General features: G+C 45.9%; 1 protein-coding gene across 2 annotated transcripts in view; it reads right to left on the bottom strand.

Moving 5' to 3' along the window:
- Window positions 1-21,751, bottom strand: part of METTL25 (methyltransferase like 25) — a 91,286-nt gene that overhangs the window by 30,457 nt on the left and 39,078 nt on the right. For both annotated transcript variants that reach the window (XM_029079235.2, XM_029079234.2), the window contains exon 6: window positions 1,295-1,389. In XM_029079235.2, coding sequence (XP_028935068.1) covers window positions 1,295-1,389 — 95 coding nt within the window. The remainder of the gene's footprint in view (window positions 1-1,294; window positions 1,390-21,751) is intronic.

The raw sequence follows: 21,751 nt of genomic DNA, 5'->3' as shown, positions 1-21,751 counted from the left end.
AATCAAAGACTGCAACAGTCTCCTTGCTGGACTCTGGTTACCTCCTACTCTGCCTTGCACTACATACATCCACTATCAGGAATTGTTTTTCTAAAGAATTCTGCATTCAGCCCTCCACTCCTCAAGAACCTCCCAGGATTGCCCACTCCTCTCTGCATCAAGGACAAACTCCTGACCATTAGCTTAGAAACAATCGACCAGCTCTCTCCACCCTGATCATTAACTCTCTTTTCCCACCACATCCCACTATCTCCAATCTTCAAAATCCCCATCTCCGTTATGTATATTTAAATAACTGTCTCCCCTCCCCTTGTAAGGTCCTTGAGGGCGGGAACTGTGCCTTTCAACTCTTTTGAGCTCTCACAAATGCTTAGTGTAGTGCTCTGCACAGGAGACATATTCAATAGCTGCTGTTGATTAATTTATACATTAAATCTCACCACTCTCCTCTTCAAAAAAGTCTTTAGGGCCTCCACTTCTCAACTACCATCAAATTAAGACTTGCTTCAAGTCCCTCACCCAACTGCGTCCTGCCCAAATTCATCTTTCCTCTTCTCCTGCTATAGTCCCCCTGGATCTCTGCTCTCTGCCAAGCAAACCAATTTTCCTTATCCCACGCACCACTCTCTCACAACTCTCAAGCTGTTATACTTACATAATAATAGCAATAATAATATCTGTGGTATTTGTTAAGCACTTACTACGGGCCAGGCACTGTACCAAGCGCTGGGGCGGAAAATCGGGTTGGACAGTCCCTGGCCCACGTGGGGCTCACAGTCTCCATCCCCATTTTACAGATGAGGTAACTGAGGCACAGAGAAGTCAAGTGACTTGCCCAAGGTCACCCAGCAGACAAGTGGCAGAGCTGGGATTAGAACCCACGACCTTCTGACTCCCAGGCCCGTGTTCCATCCCCTACGCCACGCTATCTTCTAAATTTGAATTGTCATTGTTTTCCTTCGGTACCGTATTGGAGAGCTCTGGATGTTTTGGGACTATTATAGAGAATATTACGGGGAGATTATATAGAGATTGAATCTTCACCGTTGAAATATTTTTTTTAGAAAGTAAAGTATAATACAGGATTAGGTGACTACGAAATAATGACATGATCGACCTTGTGAAACTGGAAACCAGATTCGTCTCTTTTCATCTAATCGAGCATGTAAGAATAGCATCAGTGAAGATAATGGATAGATTTAGAACTCGGGCCACGAGCAGGATAACAAGCCCAAAACAATGAATCGCGTAACATCTGGATAAAACTCTCAGTCAGGGGAAGAGAGAGCCTCACCAAGCATGCTGACATTCTGGCATTGTGGCCACAGCACCATCTTTCTTCCTTTAAATACTGGCACATAGGAAATCCCCACGTTTCCAGAGTACAATCTGCAGATGGGAGGAAAACAACAACAACAACTCAGCTCATTCAGGGAGAATCCTTTTCTCTCACTTAAAGTAAATCATCTATTAAGAAAGACAAACAGTAGTTAAAACGTGGTAGCTGTGATGTTTAATAGTTCATTCCAGGACGGTAACTAAAAGCACATTAATGTGATGGAGACGGTTGTTGCTGCAGCTGTTTTGGGTTTAAGCCCCAGGTCTGAAAATTACCTCTTTTCTAAAACAAACCTCTGGGACGTTAGCAAAGATTCTTCATTATTCGATACAGCTAGAAGTAGTAGGTGGTAGGAGGATCCTTCATTAACCTGGAATCAGAGAAGCAGCATGGCCGGGTGGATAGAGCCCGGGTCTGGGAGTCAGAAGGACCCTGGGATCTATTCCCGGCTCTGCCATTTGCCTGCCGCGCGACCTCGGGCAGGTCGCCTCACTTCTCTGTGCCTCAGTTACCTCGTCCGTGAAATGGGGATTGAGACTGTGAGCCCCATGTGGGACAGGGTTTGCGTCCCACCTGATCAACCTGCTCATTCATCCGTTCGATAGTATTTACTGAGCGCCTACTACGTGAGACCACCGTACTAAGCGCTTGGAATGTATAAATCGGCAACAGAGACAATCCCTGCCCTTCGACGGGCTTACGGTCTAATCGGGGGAGACGGACAGACAAGAACAGTGGCAATAAATAGAGTCGAGGGGAAGAACATCTCATTAAAACAACAGCAAATCAATAGACCTGTTTCTACCCCAGTGCTCAGAACAGGGCTTGGCACATAGTAAGCGCTTAACGAAGTATCGATAAACACGGATTCTGAAATCTGGCACCAGACACCAACTGCGGAACGGAACGTATTGGAAGCTTACTAATATTCTGCTCCCTGTAGCTATATTTGTTCACCAGAAACGGGAAGATTTATATTTCATTTCTGGCCGTCGTATTTGTTTTCCAAAAGAGTCCAGCTGGATAGGGCCTTGTTTCTTCACAACAACGAGAGGCGTTCATAGTTCAAGTTGTCATTCCGTTCGGCTAGCTTGTTTTACCGTTGTAAGCATAGACGGAACATTCTTAACACTTATAACTCTAAGACGGGATAATGTATGCAACATTTAATGCCTTCCACCTACTCAGACTGAATTTTTAATTCCTTGGGATAAGAATAGAGATTTTGAAGATGGAAAAAAAAAATAGATGAAAGCTTGACATTTCGCTATTTAGTTGGAGACGACTGTTTTGAAAAACAGCGTTCTGAAAAGTCATCAAAATGGTAAAGATATAGAAGAGGTAGGATAAGTACAAGGGCCTTTAATTACATTGAAAAGTTTAGAAACTTCAAGAAGAAGATGCTATTTTGAGTAGCGACTTATTTTTGAAGACCTTGCTGGAGAGAAGGGGTTCGTTAGTACCCTACATTTAAAGAAAATCAGGCCACGGCCTAAACTAGGACAATTTATAGTGATGAAAAACAGGACTTGGTTTTTATCATTTATTCATCTTTCGGCTTTGCTAGGGGTAAACAAAATGCTTACTATTACATTACTATATAGCACACGGCCACGGGACGCGGCTCATGACTTCTTATATCCGTCGTGTCCTTTGTGTTCGAAGACATCACTGATGGTCAAATTCACCTCTGATTGCGTGGCTGAAAACGCCAAACAGAGGATTTTCAGTGCCAACCTCACACTGCCCTCAGAAAACACGATTAGGTCTGCTGGCCGCGGTTCCTGGCTATTGCCTCCCCATCTCACAATCCTGATGCAACTTCCCCCTAAAAAAGTCGCTCCTTTCTTGATTGCGCTGGCTAGCGGCGGCACCGACTCCCAGTTTTCACCTGCGACGCGGCACTGTTTGAAGCTTTGTTTTGTCGTATCCTTTGGACGTTCCTTTCATCCTTCTCGCTTTTCGTTCCCTCCTGTCGCCTCTTCTCAAGCGTTCCACCAAGCGTGGCTGCGTGCGGGTGAACGAGCTTCCGTGCTGAGACTGACTTTGTTCTGGGTCTTTGTCGTTTGTGAATCAGCCTTGCCACTTGATGATGATCATCATCATCATGATCAAGTGATGAGAGAGTTCTGGATGAATGAGGCAGATGAGCTGTCTGGGCAGTTTATGTCGAATACCCGTAGGACAGTTTGGTCCATGTGACAGCTCTAAAGCTCCCGAATTTGCTATGGAGCCTGTTGCCAAGCTACTGCATCTATTTGCTTAGCATCTTACAAGAGAAATGAAGCATCTTCTGTGTCTGTGAGACATAACTTTACCCTGATTTTTTTTTTTGTAAATGGAATTTCCCTTTTTTTAATCCAGTGAGAAGAGCCAGCCATCTTCTTTTGAGACAACTCGATTTTGGGGGGGGGTCTGCCCAAACTTTGCATGCCCAAATTTATTTGTAATAAATGCGCCGTCAGTTTGCAACTGATTGTGCGTGCAGTCGCGGTAAAAAGGAGCAAAAACAATACGGCGATCCCGGCGTAATGAGCCCTGAAAGAGGCACGACACAGAATATAAAATTCAGAGCTTCCTCGGCTTTTAGCCTTAGCAGGTGTTCGAAGTAATACCCTGACTCTCTAATACTATCCATTACCTATGGCATTTTGGCATTTCTTCATTGAAGTCCGTATTTTGGGGGTGCCATTATTCATTCATTCATTCAATCGTATTTACTGAGCGCTTACTGTGTGCAGAGCACTGTACTCAGCGCTTGGAAAGTACAGTTTGGCAACATACAGGGTGAATCCCTATCCAACAACGGGCTCACTGTCTAGAACAACAAAACGAAACAAGTAGACAGGCGTCAATAGCAGTGCCATTACTAGCCCTACCTTCCGCATGATTGTCTCCAGCTCTTATGAACGTAGATTACATAAACCGTGAGCCCCACGTGGGGCAGGGACTGTGTCCAACCCGACCATCTTGTATATACCAAAGCGCCCAGTACAGTTCTTATTTAAAAAATCCTATTTTTATTATTAGAACATCAGAATTGCCATTACTGGGACAGACCGATGTCTATCTAGGTCAGGATTCTACCTCTGACTTAGTATTTTAGGTCTGGGGGTATGAATTATATAGTGAAAAAGACTGTGCCTTTCGTTTATCTCTCCTTGACCTTCCTGATGATCACGCGCCCTCCGCTGAATTTTCAGGCGGTTGCTGTGTCTTGGGAGAGTACAAAAGAAAAGGAAAGAGTAGGATAGGGACAAACAGAGTTCAAATACAAGTATGTAAGTATTAACGAAGGAAGAGGAGGTGAATCATAATAATTGTAGCATTTGTTCAGTAAGCACCGTACTAAGCCCTGGGGTGGTCCCGATAATCAGATTGGACAGTCCCTGTCCCGTGGGGACAGAACTAAAATGAGTAGTGATGCGGAAGTGCAGTTAGAGGGGAAATAGGGTGGGGGTGACGAGCAATGATTCAGGGAAGGCCTCTCGGAGTAGGCGGGATTTCAAAAGGCCCTGGAAGATGGAGAAAGCAGTGGTCTGTCAGATATGTGAAGGGTGAGGGAGAAGTTTCAGGCAGGATGGAGAGTGTGAGCAGAGCCTGGCGGTGAGACAGATGAGAATGAGGCAGGGTGAAATATTCGGGTTGACAGGAGCGAAGGACGCGAGCTGGATGGAGCGGGAGAGAAGCGAGGACAAGTAGCGATTCCGGGATTCCTGAGTCATGACTAATAGCTTTTTGAAAGAAATTTAACGGTATTTGTTAAGCACTTACCATTTACCAGGCACCGGGCTAAACACCGGGGTAGGTACAAGATAATAAGGTTGGATATACATGATGCACATTCTTAATCCCGATTTTATGGATGAGGTAACTGAGATATAAAGGAGTCAAGTGACGTGCCCAAAGTCACACAGCAGAAAAGTGGCAGAGGAGGGATCAGAGCTCAGGTCTTCTGACATCTAGGCCCGAGATTGGGAGATTTCATCGGTCACCCTCTCTTCCAGACCGTTTTCAAAATTATGAAATAAATCCGATCCGAGGAACAGTATCTGGAGGAGTCCACTCTTTATTTCTCTATCCTCAAGGTGGCTTCTCATCACATCCTTACCCTCTTTTCATCAATGCCACCTGCTCCCAAACAGGAGGCGTCGGGAGAACCGGATTTTAGAAAAAAAAGTGCGCACTAGTCTCCGTGTTTCCCCGGAATAAAAACCCAGGTGCCGACTGGCTGAGCGACACCAGTAAAATATATCTGATGTATCTCTGGGATTCTAAATAATTTTTGCACACCTGCGTAGATATTACTTGCCATCTTATGAGGTGTTGAGTGATCAGACAGGCCACCGCCTTTAAAAATATTCCAGGTGCATTTTAGAATCTTTTAAACACTTCATTTCGCAGAGCACCGGGGTTTTACGAACAGAGATATATAGAACAAGGGGATAGAGAACACAGTTACTTGTCAGTGGCAGAACGCTAATGTGGCACCCTCAGGTAGGAGTATTAAAAGCCCCAGAGACAGGTAACTTTTAGGAACTTTCGAAGGCTGAAGACTGTTCTCTGAAAGTGCACAGAGACTAGGTTATAAGAGATTCAAGGCCGCTTTGTAAAGTCAGCCCGGCACCTTGAATCAAAAATTCACCTGCAGAAGACCAAGTTCATGTTTCCCCTCACCCACGGGAAATAGAGAACTGTTTTCAGATTCTGGTACCCGGGCAATATACAGTGAAACGATTCAGGCAACGAGAGGAAAAAAAGAAACTCCAAAAAACTAGAGAACAGGGTTCAAAGTTGACAATCTTTAGCAAACAAGCAGAAGAAAAGGTAGAGACAGGGAATAATACTTCTGACTAAACCAAACATCTATCGGGCCTTAGCAACCACTGGCACAGGTGCCAGACGGTGGCGAGTTGAACGACTGTGACTGACACACCAGTTTCTGCCACTGCTAAAATCCATTTCTGGTTGGTACTAACACCCCACTGGCCTCTGGATTTTTCCACTGGATTTTTCCACCCCACTGGATTTTTCACTGGCCTCTCTCTGGCCAAACCTTTTGGCTACAGTTCCCTGAAACCATCCAGCTCTTCGTGACAGGTCGCCGGGGTTGATACAAGATAAATCAGGTAGGATACGGTCCTCGTCCCGTACGCGGTTCGCAGGCTAACTGGGAGGGAGTAGGATCAAATCTCCATTTTACAGAGGGGGAAACTGAGGGGAAGTGAAGTGATTCGCATAACACCATACAGCGGGGAGACGGCGGGGCCAGGATTAGAACCTCTGACTCCCGTGCCCGTGCTCCTTCCACTAGGTCACCCTGCTTCGCTATCACATTTAAACTCCACCTAAACATTTATGTCTTATTTTCTCCCATCTGTAACTTATTTTAGTGTCTGTCTCCCTCACTAGAAAGCTCCTTGAGGCAAGGATCATGTCTCCTAATTCAACTGTACCTCCCCAAGCCCTTGACAATGATGATGACGATGATGACGGTATTACCCTGTATCTACCCCGGCGCTTAGAACGGCGCTCGGCACATAGGAAGCGCTTAACAAATACCGACATTATTATTATGACGATGATGACGGTGGTATCTGTTAAGTCCTTACTTACGTGCCAGGTGCCGTTCTAAGTGCCGGAGTAGATGCAAGCAAAGCGGGTTGGACACAGTCCCTGTCCCGCATGGGGCTCACGGTCTTGATCCCCATTTTACAGATGAGGTAACTGAGGCACAGAGAGGTTAAGTGCCTTGCCCGAAGTCACACAGCTCCCCCCTTCTAGACCGAGAGCTCACTGTGGGCAGGGACTGTCTCTCTTTGTTGCCGAATTGCACTTTCCAAGCACTTAGTACAGTGCTCTGCACACAGTAAGCACTCAATAAATACAAGTGGATGAATGATAAGTGGCAGAGCCGGGATCAGAACCCATGACCTCTGACTCCCAAGCCCATGCTCTTTCCACTAAGCCACGCCAAGATATTCCGATTGGACACAGTCCCTGTCCCACAAGGGGCTCGCGGTCTTAATCCCCATTTTACAGAGGAGGCAACTGGGACACTGAGAAGTTAAGTGACTTGCCCAAGGCCACAAAACTGACAAGTGGCGGAGCCGGGATTAGGAGCCAGGTTTTTCTGACTACAAGGCCCAGGTTCTACCCACTAGGTCACACCGCTTCTTGGTTCTGGCTCTGGGACATTTTCCGGGGGGTATGTGAGGGCAGGGGGCATGTGAAAGCCACCAAGCAGTTTCTCAAAGGGGTAGAAAAAAATCTTCATTTTAACCGATTGAATGAAATAGCAGAAAAAGTCCAATATGCAAAGTTTTTGGAGCCAAATTTGCAATATTCCTTTGGTTTACTCCATCACCGCCTGGCAAATGGCAGCTGTGTAGCTTCACACCTTCCCACGGCTCTTAGCTTGTTCAGTTTGCAAAATATAGACGGCGAGAGAGAGCCCCTTACAGAAATGAGGAGTTGAAGGAACTGGCCCCTTAAACAAAAGAGGAGCTGAAGAAATCGGCAGGTCATTTTCCCCAGGAACAATTTTGGCATTTCAACCCACTCCTGATGCCAGCGCGCACATACCGTAGTGCAATCAATCAATCCATCAATGTTGGCATTTTCTAAGCCCTTACTGTGTGCAGAGCACTGTACTGAGCACTGGGGAAAGTATCATACAACAGAGTTAGTAGATGCAAACCCGGCCCACAGTCCATTCCCGAAAATAAGACACCACGGAGACGCGGCTCAGTGGCAAGAGCACGGGCTTTGGAGTCAGAGGTCGTGGGTTCGAATGCCAGATCTGCCACTCGTCAGCTGGGTGACTGCGGGCAAGTCACTTCACTTCTCTGGGCCTCAGTTCCCTCATCTGTAAAATGGGGATGAAGACTGGGAGCCCCACGGGGGACAACCTGATTCCCCTGCGTCTACCCCAGCGCTTAGAACAGTGCCCTGCACATAGTAAGCGCTTAACGAATACCGACATTATTATTATTACGCTCTCATTCATTCCTGCCCTGGTTTGGGTGCTTGTAAATGAGTCCCTTTCCTGTGAGAAGGATACCATTTTGTTGTTTCAGATGTGCATTTGTTCCGGAAATTTTGGTGTCTAAATAAATGTCTGGAAACCATCCTGGGATACAGCTTCTTTTTCCTCTAGAAAGAGCATGGAATTAATCAGGAAATGTTTCCAACGGGGGTGTTTGTGTGGAATTGTAAAATTCTGGTTTTCATTAATAGTTTTTGGTTAATAGAATTATTTTTATGAGGTTGGACATTTATTCCTCCACCATGAATTCTATTACAATTGTCGTCATTTCGAAGAGATTTTGCTGAGGTAGGAACACTTTTTTTTTTTTTTTTTTGCCTGAATTGAAAGTGTTCTTGCTAAGGTCAATACTTAAAATCTCTGATTAAATAAAAACCCTCTCAATTAATTGTATTTATCAAGCGCTTATTATATGCCAAGAACTGTACTCAGCGCCTGGGAGAGGTGGGTAAGCTCCCACAAGGAGCTTACAGTCTAGAGGAATAATAATAATAATAATAATAATAATGATGATGTATTTAAGTGCTTACTATGGGCCAAGCACTGTTCTAAGCATCGGGGTAGAGACAAGGTAAGCAGGTGGTCCCACGTGGGGCTCGCAGTCTTAGTCTCCATTATACAGATGAGGTAACTGAGGCACAGAGAAGTGACGGGGCTTGCCCATGGCCACAAAACAGTCAAGTGGCGGAGCAGGAATTAGAACCCACGTCCTCTGACTCCCGAACCTGATCTCTTGCCACTGGGCCATGCTGCTTCTCTCTATCCTGTGGATTAATCTAAGCTCACCCTGTTGGCTACGTGATATTTCTCCCACCCTTCCTTCCCTCAGCAGCTGGACTTCCTCACGACTTGAATTTTCAAACGCGGTGGCAGCTTAGAATTTCAAGATGAGTGACACGGACGTCTTCTCTCTCTTTCATCTTCCTCAGTTTTCGTGACTCATTTACAAGCGTCCCTTCTGCTCTTAACTACAGGGATTTAATTGCAAAAATAAGGAAATAAATTCCTCGTTTGAAGATGACATTATTGATGGTGAGATTTTTATCCGCGCGTGCAAGGGAACCTGGAATGTATGAAGCTGAACTGGCAATGCCTTCCACATTTTGTGCGTCTAAATAATGCCTTTTATTGCTGCTGTGCTTCTTGCTGGCAGAGCTCGACGCTGCTCTTGTATTTGCCTCATTTATTACTTTTTAATGGTATCTATTAAGCATCTGCTACGTGCCAGGCACCATTCTGAGCACTGGGGTTGATACAGATGAGTTTGTAATAATAATAATAATAATGTTGGTATTTGTTAAGCGCTTACTATGTGCAGAGCACTGTTCTAAGCGCTGGGGTAAACACAGGGAAATCAGGTTGTCCCACGTGGGGCTCACAGTCTTAATTCCCATTTTACAGATGAGGGAACTGAGGCCCAGAGAAGTTAAGAGACTTGCCCACAGTCACACAGCTGACAAGTGGCAGAGCTGGGATTTGAACTCATGAGCCCTGACTCCAAAGCCCGTGCTCTTCCCACTGCGCCACGCTGCTTGTAGACAGTCCATGTCACACATGGGGCTTCGAGTCTTAATCGCCATTTTCCCGGTGAGGTAAGTGAGGCCCAGAGACATGAATCGACTTGCCCAAGGTCTCCCAGCGACAAGTGGAGGAGCCGGGATTCAGACCCAAGTCTTTCAGATTCCCTGGCCCGTGCTCTATCCACCTTTTCTGCCTCTTGGTATGGGAATCTTCATGGAGTCTTCTCTCTAAAAGTCACACTATTCCTGGTGGCCGCATTCCACGCCTTCTACTATCCCCGACTTCACCGCCCCTCGCTTTCCTCATGTGCCCCGACCAGGGAAGAGGTGACTAACTGCAAATTTTTATGGCACTTGGTTAAGCCCTTAGTACGTGCCAAGCACCGTTCTAAGTGCGGTGGTAGATATTAATTAATCGGGTCGGACACGATCACCGTCCCGACGTGAGACTTCCAGTCTAAGTAGGGGGGGTAGATGGGGATTCCATTTTCCAGTTAAGGAAAGTGAGGCGCAGGGAAGTTAAGCGATCACCTACAAGTCAAGAGGCGGAGTGGCGATCTGAACCCAGGTCCTCCGACTCTCGGGCCCGCGCTCTTTCCACTAGGCCACGCCGCATCGATAGAATTGCTCTACGAGTCGGCCAGAACGTACGAGGTAAGCCTGGCTGTCACGCTCACCATGTTGGGACGGTGCCATTGCTCTTGGGATGTCTGCTCCGATAGTCTACGCTATGAAAACATGGTTTCGCGATCCGACAGAGAGATGGCAACGTCACACACAAAACAGGGCGAATATACCTTCCCCGCTCTCTTCCCCCTTCCCCCCAAGGGTTTCCAGCTCACACGGATTTAGGTGAATGAAAGCACTCGTAAGAAACTGCAACAATAGCAAAGCAGGCTCTTTCATTCAGTCCTATTTATTGAGCGCTTACTGCGTGCAAAGTCTTCTTGATTCAAGAAATCCCATCCTTCCCTTCAGGCATCATATAGCCCTGAAAAGAGGATACGGATCCGAGCGCACTCCTGCTGCAGATCCGCTGAACGATTTATTTAGCTCAGTTCTCATTTCACGGAAGAATAGGATCCCCCTCTAGACTGTAAGCTTGATGTAGGCAGGAAACGTGCATTGTGCTCAGCTCGGCGCTTAGCACAGTGCTCTGCACCCAGTAAGCGCTCGATAAATACCATTGATCGACTGATCCCATAGAGCCGTCCGCATCATTCCGCTGGTCTAATTGGCAATTATTCCACTGCTGAGGATGATGCCTTACAAAGAATAAGCGGCGTGGCTCGGTGGAAAGAGCCCGGGCTTGGGAATCAGAGGTCATGGGTTCGAATGCCGGCTCTACCGCTTGTCAGCTGTGTGACTGTGGGCAAGTCACTTCACTTCTCTGGGCCTCAGTTCCCTCATCTGTAAAATGGGGATTAACCGCGAGCCTCACGTGACACAACGCGATTACCCCCTATTTCCCCCAGCGCTTAGAACGGTGCTCTGCACATAGTAAGCGCTTAACAAATACCAACATTATTATTAATGAGAAACCCTTGATTTGATTCTGGTCAGAATTGACTTGAATCTATTCAGTCTGGAATCTGGCCACCTTTTGTTCATTTTCTTTATTTCATTTGTAAGGATTCCCTTCGCTCCCCTCCCTACTTCCAGCCCGCATTCCATCACTCCTCTCGAGCAGATATTCTAACTGTGACTCCCACAGCTTCAACTCATCACGCATGACTTCTCTCCTGCACGGCATTACTCCCTCCCCTCTTAAAGCCAGTTACTCTGTTTAGAAAAATAAAAAATTCTCATCTTAGCAACGTTTGGCCCAAATTCAAATGCTACGTGCGGGCAAATGAAGACGAATCAAGTTCTACTTTCTTAGGGAAAGCGCTAATTAGAGGCTGTTTTTTCTTCGAAAGGTCGGTTCTATTGATCCCTGTTGGCGAACGCTCCGGCCCTCCGACGGTGCTACGTAGGAGGTAAGGTTCAACTCCACAACCTAAGCTAAAGGGAATTAGCTGATTTATTCCGGCAGCATGGATCTACTAAAGATTCTGAATCAATCGATCAATCAAAAACGTTAACTGGGCACATACTGGGTGCGGAGCACCGCACCAGGCCCTTGGAAAAGCACAAGAGTCAGCATGGCAGGAATGGATAGAGCACAGACCTGTGAGTCAGAAAGTCATGGGTTCTAATCCTGACTCTGCCACTTGCCTGCTGTATGACCTTGGACAAGTCACTTCACTTCTCTGTGGCTCGGTTATCTCATCGGTACAATGGGGATTGAGACTGTGAGCCCTACACTGAACAAGGACTGTGTCCAACTCCATTTGCTTATATCCACCCTCGTGCTCGGTACAGTGTCTGGCACATAGTAAGGGCTTAACAGATACCACCATCACGATTATCATGTTATCACCATCGAATTAAAAGAGTTGATCCCTGCAGTCGAAGTTTACAATCTAGCAGGAGAGAGAGGGATTACAACAGAGATAGGACGAATCGATGAAGGTGTGTACGTAAGTGCTAAGTGGGAGAGAAGAGTTTCCAAATGCTGAAAGTGGTGCAGGAGTCCTGAGGTGGAAGGGGAATGTACAGTGTAGAAATTAATAATAGAAGATGTAATGATGTAATAATAATAGGAACTGCCATTTCAGAAGAGTTTTGAAAACAGCTGAGAGGTGTTCTTTCAAATGTAAAGGCAGAGGGAAATCTAGGAGGAAAGGACGATGTGAGCAAGAGGTCAGCGGAGGGAGAGGAACGGATGAGGCCCAATAGCTAGGTTAAGTTGAGAGGGATGAAATTTGCATTCTGGGGTGCGGTGGGGGAAAAAAATGGCGGATACGATCAGGAGTTTCTGCTTGTTGAAGTGAAGAAGGTTTTTGAGGAGTGGGGAATGTAGCAGAATGGAGTTTCAGAAAACGAATCCAGGCGGCAGAGAGGAGTATGGACGGAGAGGGACGATACCGACGTTAGCAGGGCGGTCGGCAAAGGGGATGATTCAGCAGTCAAGCCAGGAGATGACCAATGCCTGGACCAGGGAAGTCGGAATTTGGATGGAGAAAAAGGGATGGATCTGTGAATGTCGAGGAGAGGAACTGTAGGATTTAGCTGCAAGAGAGTAGAGTCAAGGGCAATTCTATGATCACGGATTTGGGAAATGGGGAGGACGATGATGTTTTCGACAGTGATTTTTTTTTTTTTTACGGTATTTGTTAAGCCCTCACTATGTGCCGGGCACCGTTAGAACAGTTGGAACTGTTAGAACAGTCCCTAAGCACTGAGGGACACAGTCCATGTCCCACATGGGGCTCACAGTCTTAATCCCCACTTTCCAGATGAGGAAACTGAGGCCCAGAGAAATGAAGTGATTTGCCCAAGGTCACACAACAGGCAAGTGGCGGGGCCAAGATTAGAACCCACATCGTTCTGACTCCCAGGCCCGTGCTCTATCCACAAGGCAATGCTGCTTCTCTAATGTGATGGAAACATGAGGTGAAGGAGAGGACTTGGGGAGGAAGATGAGTTCGGTCCGGGACAAAACGTAAGATGGAGCGGGGAGCGTGCCATCCATGGAATCGGCACATCCATGTGGAGATGTCCTGAAGGTTGGAGGAAATGCAACATTATAGAGGAGGAGAGCAGTCAGGGCTAACAAGGTATAGATGTGGGTCATCCGTACAGAGGTGGTCCCTGAAGCCCGGGAAACTTCAAACTTTAATAGGTTCAAGTAAATTACAATTTAAATTCAGTCCATTCATTCGATTTCATTTTGACTTCAGGGATCTCCCTTAATTTTCCCCTTGAATCTATTTTATGTTTTCCCACTAACTTTATTTGAGCCTGTGTTCTGATGTGATTAAAAAAAACAACACAATACCCATTTCTGGATCCTGGCAAGTAAGTAGGTTTCACTGAAGAGTAACTGAATCGAACTGAATTCAGCAGGTGAACTGAAAAAGGATGTCAAAATTCTGCATTATGAGGCACCTCGTCAATGCTCAAATAATTAATGCAATGTTCTGACTGCAGAACTAAATGGGAGGAATCAGCTTTAGATTTCTTTTTAAGGACAAGCAGCGTGGCTCAGTGGAAAGAGCACGGGCTTTGGAGTCAGGGGTCATGAGTTCGAATCCCAGCTCTGCCGCTTGTCACCTGTGTGACCGTGGGCAAGTCACTTCATTTCTCCGTGCCCCAGTTACCTCATCTGTAAAATGGGATTAAGACTGTGAGCCCCACGTGGGACAACCTGATTCCCCTGTGTCTACCCCAGCGATTAGAACAGTGCTCTGCACATAGCAAGCGCTTAACGAATACCAACGTTATTATCATTATTATACATTAGCGACGTAGAAAGATAGACCGCATGAAATGTGTTGGATCTAAAGATGCGAGTGCCAGCTCTGGTCTCGCTTTGTGATTTGTTTAAAAAGTTATGCCCCCACAAGGAAAACAGCTGTCATTTACAGCATCGCTAGCCTTTATCTTTGCCGAAGTAATTTGTTACTGATGTGTTGTAAAATATCAATCTTTGAAAGTGTTTCTTGAAAGAGAGTGCCCTCTAATTTAACACCGACATGCTACCAATATAAACTCAGGGGGCGGGTGTCTTATCACATTCCCTAAAGGGTCAAAGGGATAGAGAAGCGGCGTGGCTCAGCGGAAAGAGCCCGGGCTCGGGAGTCCGAGGTCATGGCTCCGAATCCCGGCCCTGCCACCTGTCAGCTGTGTGACTGTGGGCAAGTCACTTCACTTCTCGGTGCCTCAGTTCCCTCATCTGTTAAATGGGGATTAACTGTGAACCTCATGTGGGACAAGCTGATTGCCCTGCATCTACCCCAGCGCTTAGAACAGCGCTGTGCACATAGTAAGCGCTTAACAAATACCAACATTATTACTAGTAGGCGGTAGCCTTTCTAAAGGCAGATGCCCGATTTAATGGTTGTGAACTTGGAACTGCGGCACCGATGTGAAGAAAGAAATCCCCAATCGATCCGATTTATTGAGCCGGTTCAGAGCACTGCACCGAGCGTTTGGGAGGGTACAATACAACGGAGTCGGTAGACACATTCCCTGCCCACACGACTTTTAATATCAAATTTGCTGTTTTCCTTTAGAGAAATAAAATTCAAAACGGTTCTAATCTTTACGGTGAATGCCTTATCTATCATCTGATTTATCCACATCCTACGCCGGGATCCTCATCTATGCATTATCATTATTACTATTAACAATGTTGGCGTCCGTTAAGCGCTTACTACGTGCAGAGCACTGTTCTAAGCGCTGGGGGAGATACAGGGTCACGAGGTTGTCCCACGTGGGCTCATAGTTTTAATCCCCCTTCTACAGATGAGGGAACTGAGGCACAGCGAAGTGAAGTGACTTGCCCAAAGTCACGCAGATGACAAGTGGCAGAGCCGGGATGAGAACCCACGACCTCTGACTCCCAAACCCGTGGTCTTTCCACTAAGCCACGCTGCTTCTCTGTACTATTCTTACTTTAATAATAATAATAATAATATTATTATTATTGTACTATTATTATTCCTAAAGAATATCCACTGTCAACCACTGGGTCTTTGGAGATTTTAACATTACTGTTCAAGAAGTGGACAGAGGATGAAGCAGAAAGCCTGGTTTATGCCCTCCAGGTCAGAGTTCTAGCGCTTAATACAGTGCATTGAACATAATAAGCACTCAATAAATACCACTGATGAATTGATTCATATTTAAGACTGTGAGCCCCACGTGGGGCAGGGACCGTATCCCACCCGATTACCTTGTACCCAGTGCTTAGTACGGTGCTTGATGCCCCGTAAGTGCTTAACATATACCCCTCCTAGCTCAACCACTTGCCCCTACAGAGACCAAGCCCTTCGCGGCCTCGGGTGCCGAGTGCAGACTGAGCAGTCGATACTGAGAACGGTGAAGTCTTTTTTCTCTTTGCTTGAGGTCTCTTCTATCTCCAATTGTGGTCTCTGGCTACAGCGTTGCCTCTGCGGGCAGCTCTTTCCCCCCCGTTTGTACGCCGCAAGGAATCCGATTCTTGGAAGTCCCCACCAAATGAATCCAAATGAAAAGATGTGACCAAATTAGCACGTAATTAACGTGAGAAAATTACTTAAGAAGAAAGACCGTCGCTGCCTCAGACAGCGGTCCGTCCACCATCTCCGGTCAGGACGGGAACCGCGCGGCCTAGTGGAATGAGCCCTGAGCCTGGAAGTCACGGGAGACCTAGGTTCTAATCCCGGCTTCACCACTTGCCTGCTGTGTGATTTGGGGCAAGTCACTTAACCGCTCTGTGCCTCCATTTTCCTCATCTGAAAAATGGGGATGAAATCCCCGTCCTCTCTCCCACTAAGAAGGAGAGCTACATGAGGGACAAGGACGATGCACCGCCTAAGGCTGTATCTAGAGTTTAAGGTTGCACCTAGAGTTTAGTACAGGGCTTGGCACACCGTAAGCACTAAACAAACGCCATTATTACGATTAAGACTGCATGATGGTTGGAGGAATAATGTCTTGTTTGCTCTTTCTGGCATCTAAATGGTGAATTTGGTTGACTCTAACATCACTAACTCCCCTTGAATTTGGGACTCCTTGGACCTCAATTCATTTTGGGCCTGCTCTAACTTCCTGCGGTAACAAATTCCACATGCGTCCCTCCCACAGGGTGAAGAGTTTCCTTTTGCTTGTTTGGAGCCTTAAAACCTTACGACTTCATTGTAGATCTCCTTGTCCTGGAGTTGGGCAATTTGGTAGGCCAGGCAACGATTCTGTGCCTTCTCCTGTCCATATTCTTCAAGCCTTAATAAACTTTCACTATGCCCTCCTTCAGTTCTAATCTTCTCAGTCTCTGCTTATACGGAAGCCACTCCACTTTCTGATCTTGGTTGCCCTTCTTTGAACTTTTTCCAGCTCCATTCTGTCCAGAACTGCACACTGTATTTCACGTGTCAACATAGCGCGGTTTTATAGAGTGGCAGGACCCTGTCTTGTTCAAAATTTGAGTTGTGTTCCCTAGTTCCCTCATCTATATAATGTGGATTAAATCTTATTCCCTCCTACTAAGTCTGTGAGCCCCTTGTGAGACAGGGACTGTGTCCAACCTCTCCCAGTACAGTGTTCTGCACGCGGTAGGAGCTCAGGAAGTACGAATGACTGAATGAATATATATATACAATTTTAAATGATGCCTGGTGATTATATTTATAGCATTCTGCGAACAGTGACCAGATGGTGCTATTCCCACTTTACCAATCGAAGGCAAAGGCAATATCATATGCGATGTATTTTAGTCGACCCGGTTTCTGAAATGCGGCACTTTCAAAGACCGGCACTTAATGGGCTAAAGACACAAATTAGCTTTTTTCTGCATCGATGCAGTTAAGGCGCTGAAGTGGATACATTTCTAACATAACCTCTCACTCCTTTAAATCCTCCCATACGACGGTGATGACTGCGTGATGATGTGGGGGGGGAAATTAAAGAGGTTTTCTTTTTTTTACATTCAAGATAAAATCAGGCTTAGAGGTTTGAAAACAGTTTAACATCTTGTTTGAATCCTTCTTTGGTCCCGAAGTTCCCTAAACAGGAGGTCAGTGGAAGGGGTAGCAAACAGAGTGGAGATGACAGGTGAGGACCTGGGCCGCTGTCTCGGATGGGGTCATAATCGTGGTACTGACTGAGCGTTTACTATGTGCCGACAACTAACTGTACTAAGCGCTTGGGTAGACGCAAGATCATGAGGTTGGACGCGGTCCATGACCCACGTGGGGCTGACGGTCCAAAAGAGAGCAGGTACTTCACCTTGGTTTTCCAGATAAAAAGGCTGGGAGCCACAACAGCTGGGAAACTGACCGAGAGTGGAGTTATGAGGACGGTGGCGACGGAGGAAGCCAAAAGCTCTGCATTTTGCAATAGCTGGAGCCAAGAGACCCGTTTTCTTCCTCTTGCTTCCAGTCCTCAGGGGCAATTACGACTATCATTAAATATTAATGAAGCTACTTGGCCAGCATTTACTATGTGCCAAGGACAGTTCTAAACGATGGGGCAGATACAAGTTAATTCAATAGTATTTACTGAGCGCCTACTATGTGCAGAGCACTGTACTAAGCGCTTGGGATGTACAAATCGGTAGCAGAGACAGTGCTGGTGTGATTATCAATACCTATGCATGGTTCTTCTAATTTATTACGGAATAAAACCTCTATTAGGGATCTCAGGTATATAGAACTAAGAGCAGAAATGCAATTGCTTTGACACCTGACCGGCGGAAAATATTACCGGGGAAATATAGCACAGTTAAACGATCCTGTCAGCATGGTCTTCTAAAGACACCTAAATATTCCAGACTGAAGGGGTCACGCAGGGAGTGTAAAACTTCTAGTGATACAGAATTATAAGGCTGGTCTTTAAGAAAGTGAAAGATTTAACAATCAAAGTGAGAATTGTAGAAATGACCTAACTTTTAGGTTGCAGTTTATGCATTTACTCACACAAAAAGATCTTCGAATCAGAAATGGGAGACAGGCATTACATTTCCTACTAAAAAAAAATCACAAGTGCACTCAGCACATACAAAATCCTGAACATCACACACAGAAACCCCAATTTTTACAATGAGGTAGTGAATTTTACTAACAACAGTTACGAGAAGCTGTTGTTTCTTATTTAGGAGGGCTTTAAATGCCTATCACTTATCTCCCAAATATTATTTTATATCTGAGACAGTAGGTAGTTTCATCTACTACGCTCCGTTACATGGCTATTTCCATTTTCTTTATTCTGGTACATTCAGGACATTCGCTTTGGTTCCTTATTTATTCTATTTGTAGTATGGCTGCATTCTTTCTGTTGAACAAATCCAATGTGTGTGAGCATTTAACATCCCTCCTCTTTGGGTACCGAAAATAATAAGGTGAAAATTAAAGAAAGAAAAAGGCAAGAATACGTGAAGGCTCTGTTTCCAACCGCTTCTAGGCAGCGACAGAATACCCCACGGCAAAAATAAAATCAGCGCCAAGGCTGTAGAAAACACACAACTGACTGAAGATCAGATACAGCTGTCAACGTGAGGTAACTGTACAGAGACTGCCAAACACATTGAGAAATCTCCATATTAATCACATTCTTATTGGCAGGGATCGCTTTGGGATTTAGGCCAAAGTTGAACGGCAAAGAGTAACGTGATACACTACCTTAAGCTTATGCACAGCTGAATCCACAAAACTGGCACCGAGGTCTACTCATCAACCATTTAATCACAAAGAGTCGTACCTAGGAGGTAACCACCACCTAATAAGCCATATTCAAGCTTGGGTGGTTCTTGAAATATCAAGAGAGATGTTAAAATAATGGCTAATGGATGCGACAAAAAGGAAATAATTCCTTGGACACCAGTTCTGGCCCTTTTTTTAAAATTATGTAATCTGTAATGCGAGGTTAAGATAACATCTGCAATCATGAAAATGGAGGTTTCAAAATGGGCTTTCACCGCTCGATATGTTCTGATAAGGTCATTTCTTACTTCAAAATTCCACATTTGAAAGAAAAACAAAAACGAAAACACACAAAATTGTCCAGAGATCTTTTTTCTTGTAATTGATAGATTTGATGATTTTTCGAGGTGAATCAGATGCAGTTATGTGTGTTGAAATAGTAGAGACCAACATATTCGGGGGGAAAAAAAACCCTAAAATTCTTAGCTAAGTAGAATCAAATGTAAAAAAGAGGGAAGAGAAACAGACTTCTTTCGTCCCAAGCTCCTTGTGGGCAGGGATGGTGTATTACCAGCTCCGTTACACTGTACTTTGCGAAATGCCTAGTAGAGTTCTACGTATCCAGTAAGCGCTCAATAAATACCACTGATGGATTGATTGATTACAAACCTCCCATTTGAAAAATCTGGGGGTTTCTTCTATGCTATATAACAACCACGCCCACACGCACCCAGAACCATCCCTACGGCAAAACCCACTGGGATCACGATTCCAGGCCACAAATCCTAGAGAAACCCGCACCTCCCAGTGAGCAGGATTCCTAATTTGGAGTTCCTATCTGGGAGCAGGAATCGTGACGGAAACAAGAGTACCAGTTCAGGGCAGTGCCGGTCAAGTGTGGGGAAAATCTAAAGTGCTCCCCCTTCACCTCCCCTCAGCTAAGCCTCCTTTCCCCTTTTTCCTTCTGCTCCTCCCCCTCTCCCTTCCCCTCCCCTCAGCACTGTGCTCATTTGTATATATTTTTATCATCCTACTTATTTTGTTAATGAGGTGTCCACCCCCTTGATTCTATTCATCGTGATTATGTTGTCTTGTTTTTGTCCGTCCTTCTCCCCCGATTAGACTGTGAGCCCCCGTCATTGGACAGGGTTGTCTGTACCTGTTGCCGAACTGAATATTCCAAGCGCTTAGGACAGTGCTCTGCACATAGTAAGCGCTCAGCAAATACTATTGAATGAATAAACCTTTCCACCTTCGATCAACCCCTCATTAGGGACGACTACAATAGGTAGGCAAATGAAAATGTATTCAAGGCCGCATTTATGATGAGTCCCTATAAAGCATAGCCCTGCTGCAACTATGGAGGAAATCAACACTGCAGTATCATCCCAACACGTGTCTTCCCACTTTTTTATGCTGTGCTCTTCCAAGCGCTTAGTACAGTGCTCTGCACACCCTAAGACCTCAGTGAATACTATCGATCGATTGACTGATCTCTAAATCTCTAAATCAGAGAAGCAGCGTGGCTCACTGGAAAGAGCACGGGCTTTGGAGTCAGAGGTCATGGGTTCGAACCCCGGCTCTGCCACTTGTCAGCTGTGTGACTGTGGGCGAGTCGCTTCACTTCTCGGTGCCTCAGTTCCCTCATCTGTAAAATGGGGATTAAGACTGTGAGCCCCACGTGGGACAACCTGATTCCCTTGTGTCTACCCCAGCACTTAGAACAGTGCTCGGCACATAGTAAGTGCTTAACAAATACCAACATTATTATAATTATTATTATTAAATGATCGGACACCATCAATAGGTCTTTCTGTTTCCCAGTTCTACTGTTCTGCACTCTCCCAAGAACCTAGTTCAGTGCTTGGCACACACTGAGATCTCAATTGATTGAGTGATATAGGTTTCGGAAATTACCTAGTTTATTCGGCTGTCCTGAGATTCTGAGATCGCTTCCTAACACCCTGGCAACAGAGCGACTCTGTGGAAGGAGCATGGGCTTGTGAGCCAGGGGGCCTGGGTTCTAATTCTGCCTGGGCCGGACTTCTCTGTACCTGGGTTTCAATTCCTAATTTTTTGAGGAGCTGGGTGACGCGTTCTGAATGCTTCTGTAGAAAAATGATCCTATTTGAATTAGTCCCTCTAATAACAGGGCTGCTTTAACATCTAGCTCAAAGAGGCAGCCTGGGACGATGAGTCTGGGCGGAGCCATGACTGGATCACTGAGACTTTTTCACCTTCCCAGTAACACATTCCTTCCTTTTTCACTAGTCTTCCCTCGACTGCATCTGCCGCTGCACGACGTTACGGCTCTAGAGATCAGGGGAGGGAAAGTGAACCCAGAAGCTGGAGCGCATCAACCCAGGAGGGACGATGAACCCAGAGGCAAGTTTCCATCTGTCACTGCTAACGGAGACTCGGTCCGGATTTACACGAGGGCAGAGAATACATGGTGGCGACTTTTGGCGTAAAATTCAGAGGAGCGCAGAGAGCGAGGTCGAGGGGATGGAAAGGTGAAGGCCAAAATGCTCCGGAGACATTTGGAGGGGGAACTAGTAGAAGCAGCGTGGCTTAGGGGCTAGAACCCAGTTCTGGGGCTCAAATTCCCAACTCCGCCATT

Source organism: Ornithorhynchus anatinus, chromosome 14 (genome assembly GCF_004115215.2).
Source record: "Ornithorhynchus anatinus isolate Pmale09 chromosome 14, mOrnAna1.pri.v4, whole genome shotgun sequence".
Taxonomy (NCBI): Eukaryota; Metazoa; Chordata; class Mammalia; order Monotremata; family Ornithorhynchidae; genus Ornithorhynchus; species Ornithorhynchus anatinus.
This window is presented reverse-complemented; position numbering and strand designations above follow the sequence as displayed.